At 54.3% G+C, this 20,660-nt stretch overlaps 7 protein-coding genes across 7 annotated transcripts; 3 read left to right on the plus strand and 4 right to left on the minus strand.

The window, feature by feature from the left end:
• Positions 1–147: 147 nt before the first annotated feature.
• On the minus strand, positions 148–2,289 carry SLS55_008391 (uncharacterized protein; the record flags this gene model as incomplete). Its single annotated transcript, XM_066779802.1, has 2 exons — positions 148–1,938; positions 2,284–2,289. 2 exons carry the CDS (start codon positions 2,287–2,289, stop codon positions 148–150), a joined length of 1,797 nt encoding a protein of 598 aa, XP_066630606.1.
• Positions 2,290–2,692: 403 nt separating this feature from the next.
• On the minus strand, positions 2,693–3,922 carry SLS55_008392 (uncharacterized protein; the record flags this gene model as incomplete). Its single annotated transcript, XM_066779803.1, has 2 exons — positions 2,693–3,886; positions 3,914–3,922. 2 exons carry the CDS (start codon positions 3,920–3,922, stop codon positions 2,693–2,695), a joined length of 1,203 nt encoding a protein of 400 aa, XP_066630607.1.
• A 1,136-nt stretch (positions 3,923–5,058) lies between these two features.
• Positions 5,059–5,565, plus strand: SLS55_008393 (uncharacterized protein; the record flags this gene model as incomplete). The annotated part of the gene is made up of 2 exons (XM_066779804.1): positions 5,059–5,064; positions 5,269–5,565. 2 exons carry the CDS (start codon positions 5,059–5,061, stop codon positions 5,563–5,565), a joined length of 303 nt encoding a protein of 100 aa, XP_066630608.1.
• A 187-nt stretch (positions 5,566–5,752) lies between these two features.
• Positions 5,753–6,158, plus strand: SLS55_008394 (uncharacterized protein; the record flags this gene model as incomplete). Its single annotated transcript, XM_066779805.1, has 2 exons — positions 5,753–5,756; positions 5,794–6,158. 2 exons carry the CDS (start codon positions 5,753–5,755, stop codon positions 6,156–6,158), a joined length of 369 nt encoding a protein of 122 aa, XP_066630609.1.
• Positions 6,159–6,390: 232 nt separating this feature from the next.
• SLS55_008395 (uncharacterized protein) lies at positions 6,391–8,361 on the plus strand (the record flags this gene model as incomplete). The annotated part of the gene is made up of 2 exons (XM_066779806.1): positions 6,391–6,396; positions 6,550–8,361. 2 exons carry the CDS (start codon positions 6,391–6,393, stop codon positions 8,359–8,361), a joined length of 1,818 nt encoding a protein of 605 aa, XP_066630610.1.
• A 2,826-nt stretch (positions 8,362–11,187) lies between these two features.
• On the minus strand, positions 11,188–12,603 carry SLS55_008396 (uncharacterized protein; the record flags this gene model as incomplete). The annotated part of the gene is given in 2 exon segments (XM_066779807.1): positions 11,188–12,578; positions 12,597–12,603. The coding sequence occupies 2 exon segments, from the start codon at positions 12,601–12,603 to the stop codon at positions 11,188–11,190; spliced, it is 1,398 nt and encodes a 465-aa protein (XP_066630611.1).
• Positions 12,604–18,465: 5,862 nt separating this feature from the next.
• On the minus strand, positions 18,466–19,564 carry SLS55_008397 (uncharacterized protein; the record flags this gene model as incomplete). The annotated part of the gene is made up of 2 exons (XM_066779808.1): positions 18,466–19,308; positions 19,559–19,564. 2 exons carry the CDS (start codon positions 19,562–19,564, stop codon positions 18,466–18,468), a joined length of 849 nt encoding a protein of 282 aa, XP_066630612.1.
• Positions 19,565–20,660: the final 1,096 nt, after the last annotated feature.

The raw sequence follows: 20,660 nt of genomic DNA on the forward strand, positions 1-20,660 counted from the left end.
TATGCCGAAGGCGCCCATGTAATGAATTGCGAATCTCAAGGCGATGGGCAAGGTTAAATCAATTCAACTCTACGTCTAATTCTGATCGAGTATCGACCATGTATGTACAAGCACATTAATGACACGCAAGACAATACTTGTACCCCATCAAGCATACTGTCCACCACCAATATACTGCCCCTGTCCCTGGTACCTCCATCGACTCACGTACGCCTTGCTAGTCCCATTACTCACCGCGCCATTAGTCGTGGCATACACGCCAAGCAGCGCTCCCGTATACCCACCGCTGACGAGACTCCCCTCCGCCGCCCCCACCACCGCCATCCTCACATCCCCATCCGCCTCTTCCGTCACCGCGCCGGCCGAAAAAGTAAAGTGCGTCAAATTGGCCGCCTTGACCTCCAAGCGGAGCAGCCCGCCCGCCTCGGCGCCAACCGGCAACGACGCCGTCAGATCCCGCGGCACGGTAACGTTGTTGGTGCTGAAGAACCGCATGCGGAGCCGGCGCCCATCCTCCCCGTCCCTCACAATTCCCAGATCCACATGCTTCCCCTCGTCCACATACACCGCCACCCCCGCCTCATCCTCCTCCCTCTCCGGGTCAAACGCCACATCAACGCTATACGTGAACAACGTATCGACCTGCCTGCGCCCCACAAACGTAATCTCCTTCCCGACGTCCGTCTCGCTCGTCAACGGCGCCGACAGATTCCGCGGCGACGGCGTCAACCGCAACGACCCCTCGCGCACCTCGTACGCGGCCTCATCCGGAAACCTCACGTGCAGGAAGTGCTTCGGCAGCTCCTCGCCCGCCGCGAAATCCACAACATCGGGCGCATCGTGCCACGCGCCCTCGCCGGGCATGTCTTCGCCGCGATTGCGCGGGGGCAGCGGCCCACGCATCGCGCCCTGCACATCTCCCACGACACGCGGCCACCCTCCCTCGCTCCACTCCACGGGAAACAGCACCGTCTCGCGCCCCATGGGGTAATTCTCAAACGCGGGGCCAGACCGTGTCGCCAGGGCGACGCCCCACCAGTTACCTTCCGCGTCGTGGAAGAGGTCGGCGTGGCCGACGCTCTGGACGTAGCTGGAGTTCGCGTCGGCGACGGCGACGAAGGGGTTAGCGGGGTCGTTGGCGTAGGGGCCGGCGACGTCGCGGGACCGCGCGACGGCGCCGCGGTGCGCGCGGTCCGAGCCGCCCTCGGCGACGAGGATGTAGTACCAGCCGTCCCTCTTGTACACGTGCGGGCCCTCGGACGTGCCGATGCCGGTGCCGTTGTAGGGGTAGCTGGTGGTGTTGCCGATCAGGCGCCCGGTGGCGGGGTCGATGGCGGAGAGCGCGATGGCGGTGCCGGTGGAGGTCGCGGCGGCGCCGACGAAGTAGGTCGTGCCGTCGTCGTCCCAGAAGAGGCTGGGGTCGTAGCCGAGGAAGCCGGGGACGGCGGTGGGGATGCTCCAGGCGGTGCTGTTGTAGGGGTCGGTGGTGGTGAAGATGAGGTTGTCCATGGCGAAGTCGGCGTAGGAGCTGATGGCGACGTTGGTCGTGATCAGGTAGAAGGTGCCGTTGTGGTGGCGGAGGGTGGGCGCGAAGATGCCGTCTTGGCCCGTCGGCGCGTTGGCGAAGGAGGGGAGTTGCTCCCGCCGGTTGAGGACGTTGCTGGCGAGCTTCCAGTTCATCAGGTCTTTGCTGGCGTGGATCGGGATGCCCGGGAAGGCGGTGAATGTGGATGTGGCGCAGAAGAAGGTCTGGTCGAGCTCCTCGACGTAGATGCAGCTGGGGTCGGGGTGGAAGCCCGGGAGGATGGGGTTCGTGTAGTGAGAGGTGTTGGTGGCGCTGCTCGCACCGGCGAGGAGAAGGAACGCCACAGTGAGGAGTTCCATTGTAAAACGAGTGTGGGGGCGCTTCTGGCTGGTGGGCTCTGCATGCTCGGGTATCTGAGGGTTAAGTACTTTGTTGTTTGGTGAAAGGAGGCGGAATTATCGTATTCGGTTTGGGATTTCCGTAATTGTCGGCCTTTCAGCCGGCCATGAGAACGTAAACAACAATGGGTTATTCGTATAGCCTGAGATCGAACTATCGTCCGATCCGACGCGTAAGTGTTTCGAGAAGCTGGGAAACATACCACTGCTCTATTCACCCCACCACCGCGTAGCTATTCGCAACCCCTGAATCCCAACTCGCACACAAAGCTGTTCCCAACCGCAACCACATGGAGGCACAGACTTTTGGTTCCGGAGAGTATCAGTCATGTAGGAGTCCGCCACTGGAATGCTTGCAACGACCATCACATTTGCCCAGACTCTAGTCGAAATTAATGTTTCAAGCATCGGGGCGTGCAAATAGCAACATACACTTGAGATCATGTATCCTTTTCGAACTCCGTTGTTTTCATTGAAAAGGAATTGAATAGTGTCAATACAAAGTAATTGGCGCTGGTTTATCTGAACAGACGCTTCTGCATTTGTCTTGATACGAAATCTTCTGACACAGATATCGTTTATTTATCGAGAAAATGAAGTTCACAAATCAAAAAAGTATATACAGGATAATGAATTGAAACAATTGATCCTCACGGCTGACTATCAGGCACTTTCAGTGAGAATGATGCGTCTATAAGTCGTCAAAGCCATGTCCCTCTTATCTTCCACAGAGAGAATGACGTGCATGGTCTAAATAGTCAGAAAAATGTCAAGAAAGTGAGCCGGATGCAAGACTTACCAAGCCAAGGCTCGGAGGAGTAAGCCTCACAACACTTCCGCGCTCGTCCAAGTTCGTAACGGTGACGTTGGGGAAGATATCGGCGCGGGTGCCATCCATGACCGCCGTGATGTCGCGATATGTGAGCCAATTAAATGTAAGATCATCGTTGTCGGGGTCCCAAGACTCGGAGGCGTCGAGCACCACGGAATCCCCTGGTTTGTAGCCGACTTCGAAAGCCGAAGGACCGCAAGTGCTGTTGATGATGGCAACGGGGTGGTGGTTGCTTTTCGTGTAGTTGGAATTGACGGTCCACTGCATACGATTGGCGAAGTCGTACTGGTACGCCTGCCTCCAGCGCCAGATTGACGCAAAGCTGCTGTAGTAAGGGTCGCCGCTCTTGCCGTAGACGTAGTCTGCCGTGTTGGCGAAGGTTTGTGTCCGGCCCGAGGATTCGGTAAGGGTATAGCGGCCACCCCAGCTGCCCCAACTGGGCTGACTAGGGTCGCTCAGCCCGTTTTGGATCAGTTGGAGAAAAGACGGGGTGTCGCCCTCCATGACGTAGGAGTAGTTGAGATAGTAGGCACCAAGATCACCGATGCGGATGTGCTCCTGGAGCCAGTCGTTGGTGACCAGAGAAGTGTCGGGCCCGCCCTTGTCGAAGTGCCTGTAGTCCTCGCCGCCGATGCCGTTCCATGTTGCCTGGCTGAATTCTGTGAAGCCATGCAGAGAAACAATGTAGAACAAGGCTGGGAAATGTTGGCGAATCCAAGAACCCGCATCGTCCTGGTCCGAAATGGAATAGACACGCAGCTTCTTGACAAAGGCCGATGTGTCGTCGGAGCTTCTAGTGTTGGAAACCATGTTGAGAGCCTCGGCCAGAACTCCCATTCCACCCCATGCTGAAATCCATAGAGGCTTTTCAGAGTCATCGACCGCGTCGATCAGAGCGAGGGCAGCCGCACTGGCATTGAGCTTCAGCGACTCCAAGCCGTAAACCGAGTGGCCACTGTAGACCTTGCTCAAGAGTTGCTCGGCACTCGGATATGGAGCGCTGCTTGGCGCATTGGCGTTGAGGTTTTCCGTGACGTTTCCGTACCCGTTGATGACATTGCGGATCGTGGGGGCATCGGTGGAGTTCAGGAGGAAGGCGGAGGTGACAGCAGCGATGCCTTGAATGTCCATCTCATTGGCGTAAGTCAAGAGGCGGACTAAGCTCATTTGATCGTCAGGCTCGTTGCTGATGTCCGTGAGGACAAAGACGCGATGTTTCGAGGCATATCTTGCATCCTCGCATTTGGTGTCGTTTGTTGTTGCGGTCACGCAGAGTGCAAACAACGAAACAGCAAGAAGCTGCCCAAGCACATGATTGAGAATCATGTTTTCCGTGGGGTGGAGCGAACGTGGGGACAATGCATCTACCTAATCCGGGAAACGACACGGATACTTGTATCCCTTAAAACCCCCAGGCCCAACGAGAGCCCGGATACTGTCGAGGTCTTTAGAGCCGAGCCAGAGCCAGCGGTAGGCCTTTTAAAATGAAAGGGGGCTTGAGACTCCCGCAGTAGAAAAGAATATTCACCGCAGGACGTTGGTGATCCATACTGCACATTTACGTATTCTTCGCGAATACGCAAAATGGCTGCCGCTAAAAGGGAAGGGAAATTATACGTATCGCCAGACTAAAAACAAACTATTGGCTGCGAACTGAACGATATCCCCGCACGCCGGGGTACTGTCGTTACGTCACCAGAGTTAGGCACTCATAGTTTAGGCAAAAAAGGGGAGCAGCCTTTAATGGAGATGAGGCTGGTCTACCAGGATTACTAGTTGAGAACAGCTGATCCGACCCCGTAAGCAGCCATGAAAATTCCCTCACGGTAGAATTTAACTATCCAACCTTTCAGGATAAATGTATAGAAGTGCTTCAAATAATGCAGGAATTAGGTCGGTTCAATAATTGTAGCAACACCAGCCATGTTCAATCGATAAACTCAGGAGAACGAGCTTTTGACTACCAAATTCTGCTCGGCAATCAAGCCAAGAGCGAGCGAGAGAGCACATAGTGGTCGGTGTTGGCTGTTTCCGCTTGATGGTAGCTGCACCGCCCAACTCGTAATCTAGAAACGCGCAAACCTCGATTCGGCATTTCCCCGGAGGTTCGGCAGGGGCGTGGTCCTCACGACCCAGTCTGTGTGTGTGCGCGCTAGAGGGATCGCCTTCTTAAGTATGAAGCACCTCTCTCGGCTTGCAGATGCAGCTTTGCAACACCACGCTCATTCTCGACACTCGTTTGAACAGACAGCCCGGAGCTCAACACTCCTGCTGCAAAGCAAAAATACAACATGAGCTTCAAAATGCTCGTCAGTCTCGCCCTGGCCTCCCTCGGTGTTGGTGTCTGCAGTGCCACAGAGGACAACGCCTTTTCTTCGCCCGATCTGAAATATCGCCCCAAATTCCGCTACTGGTTCGTGTTTTCAGTCCTTCACCTACCCCTACCATCACCATATTGACCCGCCCCCGCTATCAGGATTCCAGATGCCAGTGTATCCAATGAAATTGTGCAGAAGGACATTGCGACGATGGCAGATGTCGGGGCTGGCGGCTTCGAGCTGGTGGCCTACTACCAGTATGGATTCCCCGAGAGCGACAGTGGCGAGGCCACGCCCACCGACTGGGGCGTGTATGGCTTCGGAACAGACGCCTTCCGCAAGACCTTCCATGCAGCGCTGGAGGCAACCGACGAACATGGCCTCTTGATGGATTTTGGTCTGGGTGCAAATCAAGGCCAAGGCTGTCCCGCTGAGGCTGGATCTTCGGGACTTGCAGTAGAACTTGTGAGTCCAGCCGTATTGATCGAATGAGCCTCCCTCTTACATTTCCGCAGGCCTACTCGAATGTCACTGTTGCCTCTGGGGAGAGCTACAATGGCACGCTACCCTTGACAAGGCAACCGGATAACCTGCTTGGTAGCATCATGCATATGCTTGAGGACTGGGGCCAGCAGAATCTTTCTGCGGTTGTGGCCGTGGAGATCAAGGACGGTAAGAGATGCGTGAATAGCTATCTGTCCTCGAGCTGACCCGTTTTAGTGCAAACATCTCCGACCACTTACCCCACCAACGTCGTTGGCCAGATCATCGATCTCACTTCATCCGTCAATGCTGACCGGTCTTTGTCCTGGACGGCTCCGGCTGGGAACTCGACCTGGAAGGTCATGGCTTGGTACGAGCGGTTCACGAACCAAAAGTCCCAATCTCCGGGCTTGAATGCTACGAACTTCATCCAGAACGGATCTTGGGTGGTTGATCACTTCAGCGCCGCCGGCTCCAAAAAGATGACGGACTTTTTCGATGAGCACGTCATTCCCGACGATGAGTCGAGGAAGCTGCTGGCTGCAGTCGGCCAGCACGGTACGTTCGGACAACGCTTTACCCCTGCTCGCATCATCCACTGACGAATTGCAGGCTGGGAGGATAGCATGGAAATGATGACGTCCTTGTTTTGGACGCCCTCTTTCCAGCAAATGTTTCAAGAAGGACGCGGTTACAGTGTCACCCAGTGTTTACCCTTCCTCATTACCACGCAAAACTACTGGATCCAAGCAATCGCTCCCTACGGAGAGATCTTCACCTCTTCCAACGAATCGCTTGCCAACAGCTGCAACGAGGACTACAGAACCACGCTGAATGAGGGTTACCAACAATACCTCTCGCAATATGTCAAATGGGCGCATAGCCGAGGCATTGAGTACTCGGCCCAACCTGCTTACAATCTGCCCTTGAACATGGTAAGCAGTCTCAGCCTAGCCGTAGTAATGCATCTACTCACACTGACCTTCACAAAAGCTCGATGACATCTCGATTCTTGATGCGCCGGAAGGCGAGTCTCTCGGGTTCGAGAACATCATCGATTCCTACCGGCAGATGTCTGGTCCCGCTCATCTTGCCGGCAACAACTACGTGTCTTCCGAGTGCGGAGCGCTGAGTGGATCGCCCTTCTCCCAAACTGCCAACGACCTGCTCTGGTCGGTTCGACGCGGCCTCGCCACTGGCATTTCGATGAACATCCTCCATGGCTTCGCCTACTCGGGTCCGTACGTTAACACGACCTGGCCCTCATACACCACCTTCACGTACCGGTACACGGAGATGTGGAACCAGAACCAGCCGATGTGGCGGCACATGAACGACACCATCATGTATATTGCCCGCAACCAATACGTCTCGCAGATTGGAACTCCCAAGGTCGACCTAGCCTTCTACTCGTACAGTGCGCCTTGGCATGCCACGGTGAAGTACCAGAACGATAACCTCGAGAGCCTGGGATATACCTACGAGTACCTCGGCCCCGGCTCGCTACAAAGCGAGGATGCGGTTATAGGAGATGACGGCCTGCTCGCCCCCTCCGGCCCCGCATACAAGGCTCTGATCTTCTCGAACGAAACTTCCTTGACTCCTGAAGCCGCCACCAAGCTGAAGGAATTCGCTTCGTCAGGCTTGCCCATCTTCTTTGTGGGTACCTCGAACTTCACGAGCATCGGCCGCAAATCCGGCGACGCAGCCAACGTAACATCCACGATGAACGCCATCCTCTCCAGCAGCGGCGGCAACATCCACACCGTCGCCTCCGCCTCCGAGCTCCCCGCCGCACTCGCCGCCGCATCCATCACCCCGCGCGCCGCCTTCCCCACCGCCATGGCGGATATGTACACCTTCTGGCGGCAGACAGGCGACACCGACTACGTCTACATCTACAACGACGGCAGCGAGCCGCAATCCGCGTCGATCGCATTCAACGCCTCGGGCACGCCCTACGTCCTCGACGCCTGGACCGGCGCCATCGCCCCCGTCCTGCACTACTCGCCCAACGCGACGCACACCACCATCCCCCTCACCCTCGCCGCCAACCAAACCACCATCATCGCCTTCACCAACAGCGACAACACCGCCTTCCCCGCGGCCCCTTCCGTGCACGTCCAGTCCACCACCGGCGCCGGCCTCACCGGCCTCCGCTACAACGGGACCGCCATCCTCGCCCAGCTACGCAGCGACGCATCCCTCACCCTTTCCGACGGGCGCAGCGTCAACCTCACCACCACGGCCGCCGCCGCCGCCGCCGCGGCCTCGAACCTGACGTCCTGGTCCATCGTCGTCGACGACTGGCACCGCACCAACGACACGTACAGCATGGACACGGCCGTGACGACGCACGCCTACGCGAACGCATCCCTGGCGTCGTGGAAGGACCTCGACGGCACCGCGCTGACGGGCGTCGGCGGCATCGGCACCTACACGACGACGTTTGCCTCCCCCGGCAGTGGTGACGCCACCGCCGCCGGCCTGGGCGCGCTGCTGCATCTCGGCCCCATCGCGAACACGGTGCGGGTGTGGCTGAACGGCGCGATGCTGCCGCCGGTGGACATCACGGATGCGGTGGTCGACGTGACGGGGTTTGTGAGGACGGGGAGGAACGAGGTCAAGATCGAGGTGGCGTCGACGCTGTTTAACAGGATCAAGGCGGATGGGAATGGGACGTATACGGCGGGCGTGACGGCGAATGAGGAGAATAGTCGGTACTACGAGGTCAACGAGTATAAGGATTTTGGGCTGTTGGGGCCGGTGTGGGTGGAGTGGGTTGAGGAGAAGGTTGTTCGTTGATGATGCTTGAGGGGTGGGTGCGTGGCTGTTGGGGCTTTGAGACTGGACTGGTTGTTGCGCGGGTCGATGAAGTACGTGTAGATACTTTCGAGGCGCTGCGAATGCTGGTCGAGGGATGTTTGGCTTTTCTGTATATCGGACCGTGACTGTTTTGAAGTGTTCTTAGGCTTACTTCACATCTACATGGACAAATGTTTGCAAGCATCAATAGCCCGCCCTTATCTACTAGTTCCCCATTTAAGACTTTAGAGGCATCGAATTGTTTAAATCATCCGATTAGCAGACCTGGCTGCTCTAAGACATGGTCACGGGCGGTTGCGCCGAGATACAACCCTTGCCCGATTAGAAAATAATCATCTCCTAATTCGGTAAGGTTTCTGACTGCGCCAAACAAAAAACACCTTAGCTTGTGCCGTTCCACTACTCACTCACTCACCCCTCCCCAACTTCTGCACAACAACCTCAACCATCTCCCGGACTGTTTCCGCATTCCGGCCTTCCACACACGCATCTCAAAGAGCTTGGGCAGAGGCCGCAGCTGCCTCTTCCTGCTTCTTCACCTTCTCGCCGTGCTCGCAGAGAAGGATCCATCTTGGGCATAGATGGCTCTACATGCCCCCCAGCCGATAAGACGGAATGTTTCGTCCATGGCAGACGGTGTGAGATGCCTGATACGTAGTACGAGCAGTGGGGGGGTATTGTAATGAGGGTCGTATTCTGTATGAGAGAGTAGGGTGTACTGGGCCAGGTTGTGTTGATCTCAATTACAATACAAGATTCTGGAGACTACAACTACGAAACCATCATGCGCCGCCCATGGCGGCATCGCCGCCGTCGTCCTTCTCGACGGGCTGCACTTCGACACCACCGTCGGCCTTCTCGCGGGGGCGATCCTTGGACTTATCGCCGCGCTTGCGACGGGACTTCTTCTTCGGGAGGCCGTTCTCGGGGCCGTCGGAGGGCGGGGCGGGGGCGATTCTTAGACTTGTCGCCGCGCTTGCGACGGGACTTCTTCTTCGGGGGGCCGTCCTCGTGACCCGTATGACGAGGCCACCACTTTGGCAGATTTCATGCAGGCTCTCGTCCTCCCCGATGACGCGCTGCTGAACCAGACAATTCATGTCGCAGGCCACCCGCCTAAGTTCTTCCCATCAGTCCACCACTTCGAGACCTGGCTCATGAGCCACCGCCACCTCCACCGGGGGCGAGGAGGTCGCGCAGGAATGTGTTTGAGACGCCAAACACGAAGGCGCCGTTCGGGAGCTTGATGGCAACCATGATGCTGCTGATGCTGCTGCTGCTGCTGCTGTTGTTGCTGCTGGTGTTGCTGCTGCTGCTGCTGGTGCGTTGGGTTCCAGGCTGCTGAACGACGGGTTCCTGGCCAACTGTGATGTTATCCGTGTCTTCTTCTGCCTCAGCTATCGCAGCTGGTATGCAACGTGGCCGCTCCTTGGTCTTGGAGGCTTGCTGCGTCGGCGTCCTTGGGCTCGGTCGCGCGCGATGGTTCCTGGGACGTGCTGGGATCAACCGTGGCCTGGATGATCCTTGTTCGACCCGCGTTGGGCTCCAATGTGAGATGCCTGATACGTAGTACGAGCAGTGGGGAGGTATTATAATAAGGGTCGTATTCTGTATAAGAGAGTGGGGTGTACTAGTAAGGGAGGCTACGGGAGTGAGAAGACGCTAAGACCCGCTCTCGGCTAATCTTCAGCCCAACAACGGCTGCTGCTCGGCGAAGCTTGAGGTCGTGGAGATGATGGAACGCGGAGAAAGAAGCCGACCGAGGTGTTTCTTAAGTGTAAGAGAGCTTTCGTCCTTGTGGCGGTATGTCATTCTGAGAGCTGTTGTTTGATCAATGGAAAATTAAATCTATAATGCATGATCTATGGAATGTTCACAACAGCTTCGAGTCCGAATCCTCCTCGTATTCACACTGCTCACATCTGCTCTGCTTACAGGGGTTCTCGAACAACTGCCTCTCAAAAGTACCCGTCACTTATTCTTCCGCCGCCTTCGTCACTTTTCTTTTGGTTGGGCTGTCTGGACCAATTTGGTCCTCGAACGACGCTTCTTCAGGCGTGTTGCGCACTTGGTGATCGCCCAATCGGGATTTGAAGTTGAGGTACATAAACCTCTGTCGAGGGCGGCAGTCGTTGCGAAACTCGAGGATGGTGCCATCGAGGTCCCCCCAAGTCGTAGAATCGGGTGCCTGGACCTTGACTAAGCGGCGCTTTTCCTCGAGCAGTACGAGCTTGTAGTCGGTTTTTCCTCCTTCCCCAGGTGGCTGGACTGGAACAAGCACGAAAGCACCTTTGTCGAAAGCTCTTTCTAGAGGTTCCCAGAGGAGTAGGCAGTTTCGCATGTCGAAAAGAACCTCTGAACTTTCGTCCTCACCGAGGATCATCTGTAGGGCTTCATTCGTTATAGAGTAGGGGAGTATAAGTGCGCGGTACGAGTATAATAGTTGGGAAACGTGGACAGAAGTGCAACAAAGGTTCGATGACGCATATAGTTAAAAGTTGAGGAAGGAAGGCGTATTGGCGGTAGCGCTAGACCCTAGTCGCCGCATCATAGGCAGTTGAATACAAGATCCGGACGTGGATGTAAGTTTTGGATGCGCGCATTTACGTCCGGATCTTGTATTCAACTACCCATGCCAGGATGTGCGCTTTTAAAACTGGTACTAACGTTGCGATCTTGTATTCAACCGCCTATGCAAGTGCTTAAGTAATGGCATACACATGAAACAGTAGCCAAAGTCGACATAAGATTATCAACGGAATCTAAGACCTGCGGGAGCTCTATAGAATGCCATAAAATTGCTTATCAACAGCGCTTCTCCCCCTCCTTCACCTGCGGTTCATCCCGATCCTCATCCCTCCCCGGCCACAACACCATCCCGTTCACAACCGCTCTAACCTGACACCCCGCAACAAACAACCACATGACCACCAACAGCACTGTCATGGCGCTCCCGACCCACAGAATCGCCTCACTCCCCAACTCCTCCCCCAAATCCACCGTCGCCACCGTGAAACCCACATTCGGAAAAACATACGCCCACCACGTCGGCGTCCACCTCGCCCCCCTCCCCGCCCCCATCGCACACGCCGCCACCGCCAGCCCGAAAAACCAAAACGCCAAGCTCCACAAAAACACCGCCGTCCACGTCGCCAGCACGACCAGCCCATCCCTGATCGCCCCGGGATGGTCGACGGCAAAGTACGCGTGCGCCTCGGGCAGCGCCTTCGCGTTCGCCACCAGCGCCAGCGCCGTGAAGCTCGGCGGCCCCACCATCATGAACATCGCGGGGCGCGCGTCGCGCGGTAGGAGGCCGGCGCAGAACAGGCGCTGCAGGAACAGCGAAGCGACGAAGCAGAACACTAGCCATCCCAGCCCCTGCAGCGACACCCCCGCGACGATCATGGAAAGCGCGGCCGCGGGGTCGTCCTGGTGCGGCGCGAGCAGCCCGGATAAAGTGCCGCACAGCATCGCCGGGAACACGGGGAGCACCCAGTTCGGCGCCGCGGCCGCGGGGGTGCAGGTGGCGTGGACCCGCGGCGTGGTGAAGAGCGTTAGGTAGAGCAGGATGGCGACGAGCAGGGCGAGCGCCGTGTACAGCCAGAAGACGACCCGGAGCGCGGCGGGCAGCCAGGACGCTGCGTGGGGCTGCCCGTAGATCTGCGTGTTGCTGATGATGGTCGAGATGCTGAGCATGAAGGTCGGGAAGAAGAAGGCTTCGGTCGGGTCGGTCAGCGAGGCTTTGAGGGCGCCGCGCGGGCTGACGGCGAAGCGCGTGGTGATGGCGCCGACGAGCAGGAGGAAGAGGACGAGGTCGAGGATGAAGACGGCGGTGCCGATAGTGTCGAGACCACGGAAGCGGTGCGGCGTTTGCCCGAGGGCCAGCGCGAGACCGCCGGTGCTCATTGTCGTCGTGAACCATGCCCAGGTTAGGTGTTGGATGCGGTCTCGGATGCTGATTTTGCCGTTGCCGTGCCGTGGTGTTTGCTGGTCCTTGGTGGGTTTCTGTGGCTGCGGAAGCGATTCGACGCTGGAGTTCTGTGAGGTTTTCGCCTTGGGTGGGGTGGAGCCTTGAGAGTGGTCCCAGCCGGTCAATAATGTGCCGTCGTTTCTACTGGTGCTTCTGGGGGCACTGGATTCGGTTGTGTTACCGGACTCCCGGGTAGCGGTAGGCAGAACGGGGGCCCCATTGTGATCTTTTGCTTGTTGGCGACCCGTCATGGTGGGGTGGCACTGTTCTTCTGTTTTCTGACGTGCCAGTAAGACCGTTGAGAGTAATCATATCGGGGCTGGGGAGTGGATTGGGGACGATAAAAGACCATATGTAGTACGGCGGTCCTAGACGTCACAAAGTGGGTCAGGGAGAAAATCATGGTATAGTGTGGAGCCACAATAAGCTTTTCGTGACGCAAGACCTGCTGTCCTGAGCGTTGTGCCCGGCTCCTTCCGAGTTTTCCGATGCGCCGGCGTCGGCCCGTACCCGCTATTCAACGGTGGTCACATCGTTCAAGCAATTCGGTTAGGATGTCGGTGTTGGACTTCGTGATATTGATGGATGTCTTGACGTTGCTTTTATCTGGCTACTCTCTACCCAACTTTTCTTACATTCAAAGTCATGTACAGCGGAGACATCCTCCGCCAAACTCATTCCGGAAACATAACAGTTCAAATGGAGAATTTTCCAATCAGTGCATCATTCTCGACGAGTGCACAGGTTTGCATGAGAAGATGGTGTCTCATTTTCTGAAACGCAGCAACGGATATGCGAACACCAACGCGAGAATCCCGGTGTGGCTCCATTCAACGATCCAGCCCTACAATCTTTCGCGAGACAAGCAAACATGTGTGAGATGTATGCAGCGAATGGAACTTCCAGAGCTAGAGCTCGGCTGCTGACTGCAGGTGAAAGCATGCTCATACATCATTTCCCGCAGCCTTGCTTTGAGAAAGTACGATACGTATCGCCCTTGCATAGGCGAGGAGATCCCACCTCTGGACGTCGTGAGCCAAACCGCCCCCTTTACCTTTGAAGCTGCTCATGCTAGCTTCACCACCAGCTCCAACGCTTTGATGAGCCAGAAATGGAGACGGACTGTTTCTAGACGATCTTTTAACTTTACAGCTCTCGAGAACCTCTCCGCGTTATCACTTTCAACTTTTATCCTGCGCATGCCTGAAGACGGTTCCATCATACAAAACTGTAAAAATGAAAGGACCTCCCTATCGACAATTTATGCCCAAGCTCTTGCTGCGGCAAGATGGTGGCGTTAATGTACACGCGAAAGTAGCGGATTACCCACCGTCGTATCGCTTCGGTGTTCGCGCTCGGGCTTTTTCAGGCATCAAGTACTACGGCTTAACCTGGCCTAATTTTAGGTCAAGGTCAGCTCACACATGAAAGCTCCCGTACTGTTACACCAAGCCCTTGCATCACTAGTCAGTGCCAATGAAGGACAAACTGGCCGCAGGTGGCTGTGCGACTACCTTCTAAAACAGTTGCACTCGACGCTGTCTAAGTATAGAGATATTTTTAAATAGCATTACGGTGGTCGCAGCCTTGTTCTACAGTGTCCTTCAAAGATTTAACCAACAACCCCCCCGGAACCCAACGGACAAGGTCGGCAACTGCCTAGATTTCCACCATCATGAGCGGTATTCCCGACACGTCAAAAAAGTCAGCTAGCACTTATGGAGATGACTCTGCCTTGTTTCTCGATAGGCCCAACACAAGTTTCGAAGGCGGCGGTCTTCTCACAGGGGACGTACAACCGTCGTCATCAACGATCATCGAGGAGCTCTCATCGGATACTATCAACACCGTCTCGGAAAGAAGTAAGATGATCAGGAGCACAGAAGCCGCGTGTACTTCATCCACTGATAGCGCCACCGCGATTCGGAAAGTTTCTTCTACAACCGAACAGCAGTCAATCTCAATTGATCCCGGCATTGCCCAGCCTAGTCCAAAGACCGCCTCTGAACGATACCTCGCAAACGGCTCTCAAGATCCAAATCCATCGGCCGGCCCAAATGGACATATGCCGGACAACCAAACCTTGGAAGTGCTCCAACAAGCAGAAGACAGCCATCTTCGACTACATCTTCACCAGCCGATTTTGCTTGGGTATGCTGGCATTTTCGCAGTGATGATTGGGACGCTGGAGCTTCTACACTACTTTTCTCAGCGCAACCAAGGACTGTCCACTGTCGACCAGAGCTGGCATTATCTGTGGACCTACGGCCCAACCTTTCTCCTAACCATTATTGTCGTCTGCTGGGGACAGGTGGAGTACCGGTTCAAGCAGATGACGCCGTGGATGATGATTAGGAGTGGTGCTCCCGAAGCATTGCAAGCAATTTCGCTAAACTACACGACTGCATCAATGCCCAGTGTCCTCTTCAAATCCGTGAAGATGAGACATTTTTCAGTCGCTCTGGCCGTATCCGGGATGCTCCTCTTGCGAGTCCTTGTCATCGCCTCAACCGGTCTTCTAAGTCTGGAATATCGAAGCATAGATCAGCCAGGATCTTTTGTATTACTCGACAAGTTTGATTTTACAACTGATAATGGGGTACCCGATTTGAAGGGTGCATTGCGGTTCTGGGCAATCAAACGCTTCAACACCTCGTATCCCGCTGGGACGACACCGGAGTTTGCGACACAAACATTCTCTTCTTTGGAATCAGGTCAGTCAGTTCGGATATGGATAAGCGTGTTGAAGCCTAGGCTGATAAGTGGCAGTAAGCAATGCAACATCATCCGTCGTTGCAGATGTCTTTTCCGCAAACCTGCACAATTGCGAACCTGTTCAGTGGGAATACTCAGCACCCTTCAACATCACGTCACCTGATCCATATGCTATATCTGGCAATAACACCTGTATTGCCATAGAAATCTATTCTCCGTCTTGCTCTATCCAGAACTATTGTCTCTGGTTCGAGAAGAGTATCAACGTCTGGTCCGGTGATACCAACATCGACAGTCACCGCAGTCAAGTTGACCACATGAGGTGTACCGAGCATTCAACTACAGGAGTTTCGGAACGCATATTCATCTATCTGGCATGGATTAACGGCGAGGAGCTGATCGATGCCGGATTTCCCCATCAGATGTATTCGGGCTTAAGCAATATCTTCGGCATCCTTTGTGAACCAGAATATTCATTGACCCGCCGCTGGGTCTCGAATTCAACTTCTGGAGCAGGCGACCCCGTTAGTGTTTCGGAAATTACAGGAAGCTCTCCAATTCGCTCAGTGGACAGTTCTTCAATCACCAAAGGAATCGTCGAAGCTATGAGTGGACCCTACATCGCCTATGGTGATATCAAATATGACGTTGTCGTTGATGTCAATTACGAGGGTGACGAAGCATTAAGTCCTTGGTTCAATCTCCTCAACATTACGGACCCTCATGTCGATATCGGCGCATTGAACGATACAACGCTTCTTGATCGCAACTCCCGGGAAATTTTCCCCGCCTTTGCGGCTCAATGGGCGAAAGCAAGTCGGACATCGGCACACAATGAGTCTACTCAAGGGCTTTTCAGCAAAACTGAGAGCAGGCTCTGTGTCCAACTCTTTGCCTTGCGGCTGATGGAAGCTCTTTGTGTAATCTTCTGCGTCTTGTGCGTTGTTTTGAGCCTTTCTCCCGCCATACCGCGCCACGAAAGCTCGGAAGGACTGCTTTACCATGCAATCCACCTGGCTCGAAGTGAAGGACTCGAACGAGCTCTCAGAGAGTACGATTGCCTAAAGGCGAGTTGCAAAAGGAAAAGAGGGATCAGATTTTGGAGGATGCCGGAGAACTTGGATGCCAAACCCCCGGCCAGATCTGTGTGGTGTCCGATTTCGAGCCGCAGGTTATTTTGCTCGAGCATGATAGCCATCTCGCTGCTCAGTATTGCAACGCTCGAAATTTTGTTGCAGTTCTCGGCTAAGAGACATGGAATTGCCAATGTTTCAACCAATGGTTACATGAAGTAATCATGGGTAATCATTCCTTCGCTCGTGTTGTCTTTAGTGGGATATGGCTTCGATACATTGAGCTTTTCCACGAGGGCTCTGCACAGTTTCCAACAACTTCGTTGTAATCCAGTCGACATTAGAACGATGCTCCTTGACCCGCTTGGCGAGACCACGGTCACTCTATTCATTCGATCTCTGAAGCTTCGTAGTTTCGGACTATCCGCTATGTTAGCCGCTTCAATGGCTACGTCGCTGCTTGGTATCACCAGTAGCGGAATCTACGTAGCCGACAAGTTACCTGCCGAGGAACATGTGAATCTAATACTTCAAGATTGGTTTACCTATCAAGAGGAGGAACAATTCGGTGTTGTTACTGCCAGTCGCGACTACATAAGCAAAGCGATTGAATATGGAATAGAGACCGGGGGGGACCAATGTGTGGCTATCTCCGACCTCATACATTACGACAATATATCTTTCCCCCAGTGGACCTACGAGGGTCTGGCTTTTCCAAAACTATCACTGAATGCGAGCGACGGTATCCAAAATTCCAGGTTCATATTGAGCACGAAAATCCCTGCTCTTCGGGCTCAAATGAACTGCAGTATCAACAGCTTTCACAACGATACTGTCCCTTTCGATGAGTTTGGCATTGCTTACCTGAACCCATCTTTACCATGCATTCCACACTACGACAACGGCACGATCCAGAGCATAGCACTCCGGATCGACGGCTCCACACGGTCGAATAAGACAACCAGCGATAGCTTTATCGCAAAAACGGCCTGGTTGGTGGATCGAAACGGGTATGGTAACAACATTGACGGCTGTGTAGATTCTCGCAATTGGTTAGCAATTGGAAGGAGAACTGAGCATAGTGTCCATGATGTTACACTATTGGAATGCTGGTCTTACGCCGAAGTCCTCGAAGTCGACGCAAACTTCATTCTCCCCGATTTCCAAGTCGATGTGTCGCATCCACCAAAGGCCATTGAAGGTTCCGCCCAGGTTATTCAGGAAAGCTTTCGTGGGCTCATTCATTGGCTTCCGATGTCAGTTTTCTTCGGGAACGTTAGCTTCCAGAAAGACATTGATCCAATATTCGAGGCACTGATATGGGGTCGTGAAGGAACGCCAGAAGGGGAACTACTTGGCGAGGAAAACGCTCCGAACTTGGTTCAGAAGATGGAACATCTCTACCAAACGACACTAGCCCAGGACTTACGGCTGTTCTTTATGCCTTTTCCATCGAACTCATCTATTATACCTGAGGGACTCCATCTTTCCAACCTGACCGGCACCGTTACCAATTCCGAGCGTTTACGCCTCGTTCAAAGCGCCATTTCTACCCGTATCTTAGAGGGAATACTGACCTTTCTAGCTGCCTGCGTTATTGTGTCCTGGGTCTTGACAGAACCACTGGACATGAAGGCGGAAGACGTTGGAAGCATAGGAGCGAAGATGAGACTCTTCTTAGGAAGTGAACTGCTAAACAAGGTGCCGGATGGAGCCGAGTTCTGGAGCGAAGAGGAACTTCTACGCAGCGGCATTTTCAACGAAGATAGATTTAGCCTACAATGGTGGCCAACAAGAAAGGGGGATGGAGAGCGTAAAAGATCGACGGAAGAGGACAAGAAAAGAGAGACCAAAGAAGAACATCTTTCGCGAAGTGAAGTAGGCGATAAGGAGAAGAGAAGATATGGTATTGATATTGTTACGGATTTATAGAAGGCCGCATTAGTTTGTACTATTTACTCTGGCTCAGTTGGACGTTACTTTGATTTTCAGGAGTTACTGTCGGTTTTCGGCATGAATAGTACTTGCTAGATTGCTAAGATATAGGAGAGTAGGAAACAGAATGATCGTGTAAATGTACGGAGAACAAAGCACCCGAAAGAAAAAGAGAACGTCCCGATTCATCCCGTTATGCGCACGTACCCATCTCGGTATATTACCATCTGTTCGTCATCCCCTTACGATGAGTTCAACACATAAACATAGGATTCCCCAATCGTGTATACATCATCCCCTTGCGTTCCGCCGGTGTTGGTAGCCTTCTGTGAGATGTTGCTCACCTAGATATGTTAGATGAATTACACGCCGTGATTGTGAGAGGAATTCTTACAGGCTGGCTATAAAGAGCACATCGAGTGCCTTGGGCAATACCGTTCTTGAGAGGAATGTACGCATTGAACGTGTTCTGCGAATGATCAGCTTCGGCATCCCGAAAACAATGAGTAGGCCTACGCAAGTTGTGTATGAGCCACCGCCAGAATGGAGTTTGTTGTAAGCAGTGTTGTCCTGGCAGTCCTTCGCGCAGATAGTGGGATCAAACGCAGACTGGTCTTCGTGGTCCACAAACATGTAGTAACTGTCATCCTGGATCGCGGCGCCATCGATGTTGACCGGTGTCGCAAATCCCGGCACTGTCTTTGTCGGAACGTTGTCGTGCATCCTGTTGTATCCGTTGGACGCAACGACGGCAACTCTAAAGCTTGCTTGCCAGGAGCCATCGTTGGTTGCGTTGGCTCCATTGATGGGGTAACCCCAACGCGTGCAGCCGTAAGAGCCGGTGGATGGAGGGTCGGTGCAAACACTGTAGGCAGGGCGTAGCGTCGGATCGCGCTGGACGAAGAGGTTGAAACCGCGACAGGAATCGTCCAGGTTGCAGAATGCAGCACACTCGTCGGGGTCGTAACTGTTCAGCTGCGTGTTTCCACGATAGCCGAACGACTGCTGGATGCTTCCCTTCGCGTTTGTAAACGCGTTCGTATAGCCTGTCGGAGTCGGCGCGTTGGCGGCGAGGCTTGCGAAAGACGGATTCGCCACGAACGCGTCGGCCGTGTCTGGTGTCGGGGCAGCGACCGGGCCACTGGTCAATGGACAGCAGTCCCAGCTGTTCTTGCTGCACATTGACGAGGCTGCCGAAAGATAGGAAGAATCGGTGACATCGGCGCGCTTGCTCTTCTGAATGTGTCAGCTTTAACGCCTTACGCAAAAGTGAGCGGAATGCCTACACGTTGAATGTATGTATTGGCCAAGGATACTTCAGTCGTCTCTGGTGTTGGAGCAGCCCCGCTGCTGATCAGCTGCCAACAGCCGGCAAGGCGGCGGGCGCATCTCGCGTGGGGAACGAAAAGATCGGAAGAAACGGCCGCTTCGGTACGGGTAGGGAGAACACTGAAGGTGGAAGCGTCGGTGGGCCGTGGAGGACGTACATGGACAGCGGCAGCCGCAAATCCCACGGAAACAAGGAGCGAGAGAAACAGCATGACTGTAAGAAAGGTTCGGTCGAAGGTGTAAGCCTGTCTACTTGGAACGGCTTCAACTCAGTGCTCAACACTACTTATACCTTCTCAAAAGACTTGAGGCTTTTGCATCAGTACATCGACCCATCCTTTGGGTGATTCAATGAAAGCCTCAGACGCCTTCGATATCTCTGTTTGCCACATTGTGTATCGTAAAAACTGCCTCTGGCTCCCATACGGGCAAGTGTCGAGAATAAGGCATCCAGATCTTCAGTGTAGTGTAGCGTCTGGAACGTACGGGGCCGAGTAGTCGTGATGGAAGGAAGTGCTTTTGTGTAACGTGGCGGCATCTCGACCGCGTGGCTTGGAGTCGCTGTCCATTTGGCATTTGCCGGACGTGGCAGCCGCTCTGGCAAAACAAGATTTGTTCGGCCATCTCGGCATTGCTTGGGTGATTCCGTCCACACAGCCACATATCCGATGTAACGTGGACAGGTGTGCGACCTTACTCGACAAGGATACCCGTTAGCGTACAAAAGCAACGGTAAAAGCAAAAAAGGACAGGTAGGGGCCGTGAGCTGAGTGGGGCAAAAGAGAGAAGTCGATTCTCCTCATTCTTGCGAACGACGCGGCCAGTCCGTAGTTGCTGACAGGAAGAGCGGTGCGTTGTAGAGTTTTCCTATTGCGATACTTCCCGCACAGTGATGATACAAAAATGCTCTTGGTCCCATATTATTGAAGTCACTTGTCGCAGTCGGACGAATATGGGCCCATAAGCAATGGGGTGGGGTCAGGTAGACGGTTAGGTGCGGCTAGACAGACCGCATCCACACAGACTTGTGTAACTAATCATACAGCCGTGGCTCCGAATTGCCGTCCTTCCCGCAACAGAGGAGCCCGAGATACCTGGCAGCTCGAGAGAAGAATGTGCATGGGTCTTGCTCAGCATCCAGCTCAATCCATCCTTTGATTTGTTTCATGTCAACGGGGCGCACGTAGAATCATACAGCTTGGACTCGGTGGTTCTTGGTGGTGTTCGCCGAATGTGTTGCCGATCAACGGAATTAG

The sequence above is a fragment of the Diplodia seriata genome (assembly GCF_021436955.1).
Source record: "Diplodia seriata strain FDS-637 chromosome Unknown scaffold_8, whole genome shotgun sequence".
NCBI classification, from domain to species: Eukaryota; Fungi; Ascomycota; class Dothideomycetes; order Botryosphaeriales; family Botryosphaeriaceae; genus Diplodia; species Diplodia seriata.